At 42.1% G+C, this 10,080-nt stretch overlaps 2 protein-coding genes across 7 annotated transcripts in view; one reads left to right on the top strand and one right to left on the bottom strand.

The window, feature by feature from the left end:
- Positions 1-10,080, top strand: part of Ubac2 (UBA domain containing 2) — a 155,980-nt gene that overhangs the window by 73,823 nt on the left and 72,077 nt on the right. The gene's annotated exons all lie outside the window — the stretch shown is intronic.
- The window catches only part of Gpr183 (G protein-coupled receptor 183), a 13,051-nt gene continuing 3,012 nt past the window's right edge, over positions 42-10,080 (bottom strand). The window contains exons 2-5 of one of the 5 annotated variants that reach the window (XM_031362182.1): positions 6,516-6,634; positions 4,193-4,320; positions 3,378-3,400; positions 42-2,948 (exon numbers count right to left, since the gene is read on the bottom strand). In XM_031362182.1, coding sequence (XP_031218042.1) covers positions 1,848-2,921 — 1,074 coding nt within the window. In that variant the 5' untranslated portion in view covers positions 2,922-2,948; positions 3,378-3,400; positions 4,193-4,320; positions 6,516-6,634 and the 3' untranslated portion in view covers positions 42-1,847. The remainder of the gene's footprint in view (positions 2,949-3,377; positions 3,401-4,192; positions 4,321-6,515; positions 6,635-10,080) is intronic. The other 4 variants (XM_031362185.1, XM_031362184.1, XM_031362183.1 and 1 more) reach the window with 4 other exon arrangements.

Raw genomic sequence — 10,080 nt, forward strand, 5'->3', positions numbered from 1 at the left:
TAGTTTCTTTCTAGAGATCTCACTTAGGTGACACATGCCACTCTGACAAAGTGTTGTATTTTGTTCTTTCTGCCCTCACTTGGGAAGTTCATAGATGGGGTAAGGAAATGCATCAAGAGCCAAACTTGCACCACCCCCATCAGACCCACCATGTATTGTTAGTGCTTTAATTCTGTGAAGTTAACACAATTCAAATCTTACTGTACTCGGTAAGGGTACAGTAGTAGAGATTAAGCTCGCTTCAAGCTGGGCGTGATAGCACCCAGGAGGCCAACACAGGGCATTCTATTTTTCTTTTTGAAGTCGGGGCTTGCTGTAGTATGTATAATATAATATATATATATATATATATATAATATAATCTAACCCTAGTACAGGCTAGCCCCCGACTCTCAGCAGTTTCTCTGCCTTAGCCTCCCAAGTGTGTGCCTGAGGAAGATACAAAGTGTGCTGCAGGCCAGCTTTGACTATATAATGAGACTCTGTCTCTAAAGACAAAACAGGATAATTTTACTAAAATGTAATATTTCTTGGGCATACAGCTCAATAAAAATTGAAATTATGGCTAAAGGTATAGTGTTTTGTTTCTTCCGTATGATCTAAATTGGTATCATTGCCAAGTGAGATACTGTACTGGGGAAATTTCAGGGCTGGAGCAAAGCAAATTTGAGCAGGCAGACAGTGCTTAGGAACTTAGGAAGGCCATGCTGCATATATTAAAGTGTTTGTATAAGCAGGTGGAACGGTACAGAGAAGCCTAGCAGAACAGTAAGAGCACTAGCTACTCTTCCAGAGGATCCATGTTGATTTTCAGCACCTCCGTAACAGCACACAACCATCTGTAACTCTAGTCCCAGGGAATTTGACACCTTCTTCTGGCTTCTGGAGGCACTTCTCACATATGGTGCACTGACTTGCATTCAGGCAAACATACAATACATTTTTAAAAAGGTTTGTAAAGAGGAAAAATTCCTGAAAACTACTAATTTATAAATTGTGCATTAACTTCCTGATTTGTTTATGCAAGTATGGCAATTGTAATCCTCATTGCTCCGCTGTGTAGATACCAGCTACTACTAACCTGAACAAAAGTCCCCTGGAGACTCAAGGAAAACAAAGTATGTGTGCATATTTTCTATTCCTAAAAAGGAGATAGCACGTGGACATATTTTCATTGGATGCCTATATGGGAAGCCCCTGTCATATTTCTGTGCAGTGGTCCAAAGGCACCTGGCTGCTCCTCCCTGGGGAGGGCTTGATGCTTCAGTCACCTCTGTCATACATTTCAACTATTGCTCTTCAAATCTACCTCTGGCTAATTATACTTGGAACTTCTGCTGGTAGTTGACAGTTAGATCCTATTCTTTCTCCTACAAAATGTTTCTTAAGACAGTTGTCTCAGAACAAAACAAACAAACAAAGAAAGAAACAAAGACATATTACTAAGGAGACAATATCTAAAATTGAAAGAGGTGTAAATTAAGAAATATGTTCCATATATTACAATATTAACATTTTTACACTGGCAATATACAGTGCAGTTAGTCTTCTCAGTTTTGACAAACTATTGACAAGAAATAGTAATTTCACAGAGCATTTCTTTTTACATTGAGACTTATCATGATAGCCTTCCTTTATATATATATTATATTACATTCATGAAGTTGAACTTGCTTTTTTGTGTTCCCTTGATCTAGTCTGGATCTCAGTGTGTTGGCTGGTGGGTGGGGCGGCAGTGGGAAGTCGTGCCCAGGGAGGACAACTGGAAGGCATCCTGATTGGGAGCAGAACAGTTGGTGGGCAGAGCCTGTCCCGCAGCTTGCTGTGCTGTGAAGTCCCAGGTGCCTTTACCTTCCATTGGAAGCCTTGGAATGGATCATCATCTGAGATTCTGTCATTTCCCGTGAATTCTCTTCAGGGGCTGACCTCACTGCACTGGAGATTGACACGCTCACTTGACGTTTGAGCATCTTCATGACCTTTCTCTTGTACCCTTTACATGCAAAGAAGTATATGAAAGGGTCCATGCAGCAGTTGAAGTTCATCAGGCACACTGTGATGTGCAGAGAGATCTGGAAGGAATGTCTCACCCCGCACTCTAGGGCTCCAGGGGAACAGAGTATCTTTATCATGTGCTGAATGATGGCCACATGGTAGGGTGTGAAGCACAGGATGAACACGACGATGATAAGGATAATTGTGTTGAGAGCCTTTTTGTTCACACCAGATTTCTCGGTGAGTGGGTTCTGCTTGGCAGTCCTAAAGAGTTTGCAGCAGATCTGAGAGTAGCACAGGAGAATGACTGTGAGAGGTAGCACGTAGCCCAGCAGGCAGGCTCCAAGCAGAATCCATGGCAGAGACGCTGTCCCTTCAAAGTTGGGATATTCCATGCAAGTAGTCTTGTCTCCCTCCTGCTTGGACATAGGGTTGAGGAGCAGTGGCAGTGTTTGAGCAAAGACCAGAATCCAGACAAATACACAAACACCCTTTGCATATTCGATTCTTTTAATCTTGTTGTAGCGTAGAGGATGTACCACAGCGAAGAAGCGGTCTATGCTCAAGCATGTCATGAAGTTCACACCTGCATACGTGTTGATATAGAACACCAGAGCAGTTATCCGGCACAGGGCATCACCTATCCTCCAGTCAAAGCCCAGCGCATAGTAGGCTATCCGAGTAGGTAAAGCAGTGGTAAACAGGATGTCAGAAATCACCAAGTTCATTGAATAGAGAGTGGTCGAGTTGATTTTTTTTCTGTTTTGAACAATGACAACCAAGGCCAGCAGGTTTCCCACCAGCCCAATGATGAAGACTAGGCTGTAATGCAAAGGCATTAATATCCTGGCTGTGCTATGATGTGCATAGAGATCACAGTTATTGCCCTGAGAAGTTGCCAGCGGTGTAGTAAAATTGTTAGCCATTTCTGTATCCAGCAGTAGTCACAGTTACTAGGAGGAAAACAGGTAAGGACTATTTAGCTAAAACTATTAACTCAGCAACGCAGTCATTTATACACCTACTTTAAAATTTTCAGTGAGCAAATTCCCTCTGGAACAAACCGAGAATAAAATTTATGTGTTTACTTTTACAGTTAGTGGCTTTGGCAGAACTTGGGCAAAGGAAATAGAACCCTCTAAATAGGTCAAGTGTGTTTTGTAACCCAGGGGAGCTCACTAACTTCAGACAGAAATCCCCCTTTTTCTGAATCACGGTGTGGTTAAGAATAAAATCATGTAAAGTTCCCCACATTTTAGACAGGCATTAGACTTGGCTTTTAAATTGAATTTAGGTTGGGCTTTTTTTTTTTTTTTCTTCCAAAATGCATATCACTGTCAGGAAATGAAATCAGTCAAACATGTAGTGAAGTATGAACTTACCACAGTATCTGATCTGTGTTAACCTAAAAAGTATGAGAAATAATCTTAGGTCATGTTAGGAACTGAAAGTTAAGCTCTCTTACGAAAAAGAAATAGTATTCATAACTAAAATGAAAAAAGGGAGAAAAATAAATGTTGGGTATGTAACTAACACCAGCTGTTCTGGGGGCTAAGGCAGGGGCATCACAAGTTTGAGGGCAGCTTGGCCATCTCAGTGAGACCCTTTCTCAAAATGGAAATAAAACAAAAGTCAGTTCAAAGAGACTTTGAGTCTATCTCAACAGTAGCACACTTCTCCTTCATGTGTGAGATTGAGTGTGTGTGTGGTGAAGGGACTCAGACTGCTTCAAATAAAAAATTTTAAATTGGGCACACTGTGCGTTGAACCCAGTAAGAGTAGTGGAATGTGGTGTTCTGTATCTTGCCTTAGTAGTAAATAAATCTCCATGGCAGTGTAGTAAATGTTTTTTTTACTGTCTGGATTTTATTAGGCATCTGATGGATGCTCCAGTGTTCCAAAGTGTTGAATCAGTATTCGGTATGTTAATGCATAGTTTATGGAGCTAGTCCCTTGGCGCACATTTGGATTATTTAAAGTTTTTTCTGGGTCATAAATAATACTAAGACTAATTTCAAGTCCTAAATTGAGAATCTAAAAATTCTGACATTAAAATTCCATATAAGAATGAGAGAAGATGGCAATGAAAGTGGAGCAATAAAATCTGTGATTATATCTTCAAGAAAAAAAAAAACGCACTTCTCTAGAGACTGTGTACATCTCGTGTGGCTATTGAGAGCAGTGACTCCAGACCTACCTGAGCCTGGTGCTAGACGACCAGATCTCTGTTCACTTCTGACAGAGAAGAGGGATGCTCACTGGCACTGGGCTCTGCCTGTGGTGTGGTGTGTCAATAGACAAGTCCTCACAGTATACAAATAAAACCTAAAGCAAGACCAGACAAAGTGAGAGGAAGCATCTTGCTGTCTCAGAGAAGACCAGAAAGGAAATGGACACAGTGAGGATAGAGAGTAGAAGATGCAGAAGAAGGTAGAGAGCACGTCCTCACAGATTTAAATGGATTGAACTTGCTGGTTACAGGGAAGACTTCCAGTTTGGAAGGGTGCTTTTGTTTTTGTTTTTTTGTTTTGTTTTATTTTTTAAATCTAGTTGTGTGTTGCTTAAAGAAAATGTAATTCAAAGCAATTCAGAAAGGTTCAGAATAAAGCTGTGGGAGATACATACCACCTAAGTCCTGATGACAGGGTGGGCCACAATCAGAAAAAAAGGAAATTAAGGCCGCTTTGATGCCTGTAGGAATCTAGCCTTTCTGCCAAAGTTAAGAATAGTCACCAGGCTGTGATGATACATGCGTCTGATCTCAGCACTCAGGAGGCAAAGGCAGGCAGATCTCTGGGTTCAAAGTCAGCCTGGTCTACAGAGGAGTTCCAGGACAGCCAAAGTTATACAGAGAGACCCTGTCTCAAACAGTAATACCCACTCCAAAAAACTTCACAAAGGACATACAAGTAATTATGAGATATGTCTATGCTGTCATAATCTGATATAGGAGAAACTCACAAGTCTGTAATCATATGGGCAGTCGTGTTTTTTAATATCCCAGATAAGAAAATAAAAGGCACTGAAGACTTACTCAACATGATTCAAGAGTTAGTAGACTATGTGCTGAAGATATAAGCATGTCTCAAACTCAGTCATCATAAGACACCCAGAGTCAGTACTGAGCAGACCACATGGCCCGAGGACAGCACAGCTAAACTATAAGTCAATGACAAAGCAACAATGAGTGTATTTAGAAATGAAAAATATATGTATAAGAAACCTTTGACTTAAAGAAGATACCATGTCGGAAATTTTTGAGATGCTTAAAATTAAAAGAAGGATTGAAGATAGATGTTTGCTGTATCACTTAAGTCTGGGAGGAGCCTAACTTGTCCAGCAAAACCAGAAGTAAATAAAAAGTCAGCTGTGACATTAATGAAATGAAAAAGTGCAAGGGGCTGGGTGGTGGTGGCATACGCCTTTAATTCCACCACTTGGGAGGCAGAGGCAGGCGGATTTCTGAGTTCAAGGCCAGCCTGGTCTATAGAGTGAGTTCCAGGACAGCCAGGGCTACTCAGAGAAACTGTCTCGAAACAACAACAACAAAAACAAAACAAAAAGAAGTGCAAGGAAGCTGCCCGTTCATGGAAGGCCTGGCTTCTGCTGCTGTGTTCAGGAGGCAGGGTATAGACGGGTGAGTGCCACTTGTAGACAAGCCTTGGCACCAACAACTCTGCCTTCTGCTGCTGTGTTCAGGAGGCAGGGTATAGACAGGGTGAGTGCCGCTTGTAGACAAGCCTTGGCATTGAGGAGCAGGCACCAACGAATCTGACAGGTACTTTTCCAACTTCTGTGAGAATATTTCCTCCTGAAAATCTTACTTACCACTTTTGAGGAGTTTTTCATAGCAGGTTCATGAAATGTGATCTCAAATATTGGTGTGGGGGTTGGGGCGTGGAGTTGTAGCATCTCTATGTTAACACTGTAAAGATGAGGAGAGCCGCCTCAACACAAGAGAGGGGAGGCCAGCTGTTGCGTGTCAGCTTGCAGATGATGCCTGGGTAAGTCTGGGAACTGTGCCTTAGTCTCTGGTACAGCTAAAGATGGGAGTGGTTTCAAATAGCTCAGATATGGGAGTATTCCACCCAGTGTTGGCTGCAACAGGAAGATGCAAATGTGTGAACAGCTCAGATTCTTTCAATGGATGACTTGTAGGCATCGAACGGTTTAGCTGTGCTGTGGCATGTGAAAGTGGCAAAGCAAGACTGTTTCTCGACTGGAAGTATGTTAAGGAAAACTGATTGCATGGAGAGTGAACACCAACACGTGCACACAAGCACACAGAAAGATGCCTGCTTGGATATTATAAATGCCAGCAGATAATACTGTGTGAATGACTGGGGCCTTGTATCCATACAGCCTAAATTCAGAACACTGAACACTGATTGATTGAAATAATGTAATGATTTTGTTAATTGGAGGAAGAAGTGTTATTTTGCTCTTCTTGCAAGAGTGTCATCACCAGTATTCTTCACAGCTTATTCACATTTGTGCTCTCGCTTACTCTGCCTACCTACCTTCAAATCGTGTCTGGTAAGGACCTCATATGGGCCTGAGGAGTGATCATGTTGGGTCCTTCTGTGTGGTGCTCTCTCCAATCCTTTGAGAAGCGGCTGTCTCATGAGTCCTTAAAGAACTGAGAGGTTGTGGTTTCAGAGTACAGACAGCACGACATATGTGGTTAGCTTCCCCAGGGTAGATGGGGCAGCCTTCCCAAGAGCAAGGGAAGCCAGTCCCAAGAGAGGCTGGGACAGGGATCTTGAATGATCATTGTCAGGCCAGAGCCAGCCAAAGGCAGCACTTTTAGAGTATGGACATGTAAACAGGATAGGTCAGAAAGTGGCCTCAGTAAGTAGATGGAGATGGCTTGAAAATAGGCTCCTCTTGGATACTTAGCAGCTCCTGGGGATTGGTTCTACATTTTCCTCAGTTTGTGTTTGTCTTTCCTGTGTTCTCAGTGCTGTCACTTCAGTACACTTTATTATTTCCACATTAAGGATGTGTCCTTTCACATCCTTGACTGCTGTTACCCAATTCCTAAGGCAACTAATCTCAATTGATTATATGCCTTCAGAGTTAGAATTTGTTCTCTCCTTTAATTGTCTTCTTCTGGATTACTCTCGTGAGGCTTAAATTAGCTTCATACTTTTAGCAAACAGTATGATTAGTGTTTTTAGTCTACATATGCTGGATTCCAGGAATGCAGAGTGAGAGGGTCTAGAGCTGAAGAGATAGATAGACAGACAGTGTGGGGAGAGCCATGTGGCTCTTGTGAGGTCCTGGCTCAGCACTGCTGCTTGTATTCCTTGGACACTTGCACACCAGTATCCTGCTTGCTTATACTCAGTGTTCCTGTATGGATCTCAGTTTCTCAAAGTATAACTTTACACTTTAATGTACTTTAATAATATTGCTCATTTTAATTATTCTCAGGCAGCAGCTTCTGACATGTTTTGAATATGTATATAAGCATATACACAAATATACCTATATACACGTGTGTGCCCAAGTTAAACCTGAAAGTACTGTAATATGTCAGTGAACACATGGGGGAAAGCCCACAGAGTGTGTCTTAAATCTGTTTCCCTTAGGACACTAATATTTGTAAGAATTACAGTTTCAGTGCAGTGTTTTTTGATGACATTGTACACTTGACTACATTCCACTCACTAAGGGATAGGAATCAGGACATTGATGACATTGTACACTTGACTTCCACCGACATCTTTCCCCAGGAGCAGATAGTAACTAGGCTGCATGAAATGGAATAGTTCTTCAGGGTTGACCCTTATGAGGAGCAGGGCATTCGTGGCATTGTATATCTATCCTTCAATTCTAGACCCTCAAATATTTAAAAAGATATCATTTTTACATTCCCAGGATCTAGCATAGGTAGACTAAAATCACTGAACATATGAAAGTATAAAATACCCCCAAACCTCTACTCCCCTGGAAGCCATCTTGTTATTCTCTGATTTTCCTGCTAAGCTGCATAGACAGTCTGTTCTGTGTCTGTAATGTAACATTTGATCCTTCAGCTTTCCTGTCATCCTAACTTTGTCTCCCTTTTTAATTTAAGGCATCAACCATTTTCAGAATAAATGTTAGATTCCTTCCAGCATCCTTCCCTGACATTCTTGAAAGAGCTGTGTGTATACGTGCATGCACATACACACACGTGTTTGTAAAATTTATTTCCTTGCCCATAGAATTGCCAAAATTTCTTGAGATGTTATCATGTCATCTTTTCATAACCAGACATGTTGACATGAAGTGACAGTTTTTCTCTAGTTACAAAAAAGAGAGGAAAAAAGTCCCCCTAAACCTCATTGATTAGTATTTAAGAAAATTGCCTAAGCTCTGATATAGTTTATACTCAGAAAGAGCTTACCTAAGAACCAATGCAAAAGTCTTTGGGCTTTTAAGGTTTTTGAAGTGTCACCATTATCTCTGACATTTATTCTGAGAATGTCAATGCCTTAAATAAAGAAGGAAGACTCTGTTGTCTACAGGGATAACAATGTTTTGAGCTGGTTAGGTGTGACCTCAAGATAGATGGGGTTGGACTGAGATCTGCCTTAGGCAGGGGGGTGGCTTGCCTTGTGTGCCAAAGAGGAAGCTGTGTTTTGAAGAAGAGTCAGAAGAGCAACTAAGAGCATGGAAGGACAGAGAGTTCTGGGTGTGTTGCTGGTTACAGTTAATCCAACTCTTCCCCAGTTGCTGTTTGCTTCCTTTTGGCTATTTTCTTGAGGAAAGATAAGGTTGTGGGAAAATGCCTAGAGTTGGGAGGAATAAAATAAATGGAAACAAAGGGAACAGCTCACAGGGGTGACTGAATACCAAGGACATTGATCTCTGAGGGAGATGGAGCGGCTAGAGGTAGCTGAGGCAGTATCGATGCCCTTGATGACAAACCTGAGGGAGAAGTCACCCTTACTCTTTCTCTCATTGTCAAGTGTGTGGACAGAGCTCAGGTCAGCGTTTGTACCCCCCCACACACACTTTAATTGACTGGGCAGCTGCTGTGTGTGCTGTTTGCCTGTAAAATGGGCAAGTGATACGTCCATACCAAAGGAATACTTGATTCCATTGGTCTGATTGTCCATTCCCATGTGCTGTCAATAATCAGAACTCGCCACAGTGACCTAGCTGAGAAAATGTATTATTCAGTGTTACCATGGAATCAGTTTTGAATCTTGTTTGATAGCTGTGTTTCTGTCTGTCCACTATTGTCTCATTTTCTCTTGTATCCTTCCCCTAAATTGAATAGATTAAGTTCATTTTATTCAGGGTACAGTTGACCATGGTCAGCCTTTTGAGGGAAGCTCACTTTCTCTGGCTATTGGAAGTGTAGTGAGTCAAGGAGCCACAGTGATGAGCTTTGTGACATTGTAGCTGAGCCCATGATAGAGTCCACCTCCAGCCAGGTTTCAAGAAATCTGGGAAGACCCCAGACAGCACAGGGAACTCTTCACACAGCAGTCTGCAGTTCACCCTGCTCTTGGTACCTCTCAAGGTGCCTGACTCAGTGGGTGCTAAGTGAAGACCAGGTGCATTGGAGAGAGCTACCTGTTGGAGCTAGTGGAAAGTGTGCGGTGTCTGGGAGGGCACTGGATGGGTGAAAATTCTCTGAGATTGGAGCTGGACATATTCCAGATACTTTTCTGTCACTTTTCAGTAATTATTTATTCCTTGTGTGGCTTTATCAAAGGTAATGATGTCGTGTATAAGTTACTGTCAGAGTTAAAAGGAGGCTACCATCACACTCATTCAAGGAATGAGATCTCACACAAGGGATCACTTGCTGCATAGTAGAAAGGCCTTGTATTGAAGGGGTGTGTGCCTGATATTCTTCCTCTTAGGTGCTTCTAGAAATAGCCTGCACTTTGTACCCTTCCAACTGAAGGGAGTTTCAGGCTTTAAGTTAAGCCTCCTTATTTTGTGGCTGTGCTGAATTGAGAAAGGGTTGAGTCATTTTCTCAGAATGCTTCAATATTACATGGGAAGTCAGGGCTCTGTTCTTCCCCAGCCAGTGGGTCTTTTCTTGAAGCCCCTAACTCTGCCCTGTGCCCTGAACCCCCC

The sequence above is a fragment of the Mastomys coucha genome, unplaced genomic scaffold (genome assembly GCF_008632895.1).
Source record: "Mastomys coucha isolate ucsf_1 unplaced genomic scaffold, UCSF_Mcou_1 pScaffold9, whole genome shotgun sequence".
NCBI classification, from domain to species: domain Eukaryota; kingdom Metazoa; phylum Chordata; class Mammalia; order Rodentia; family Muridae; genus Mastomys; species Mastomys coucha.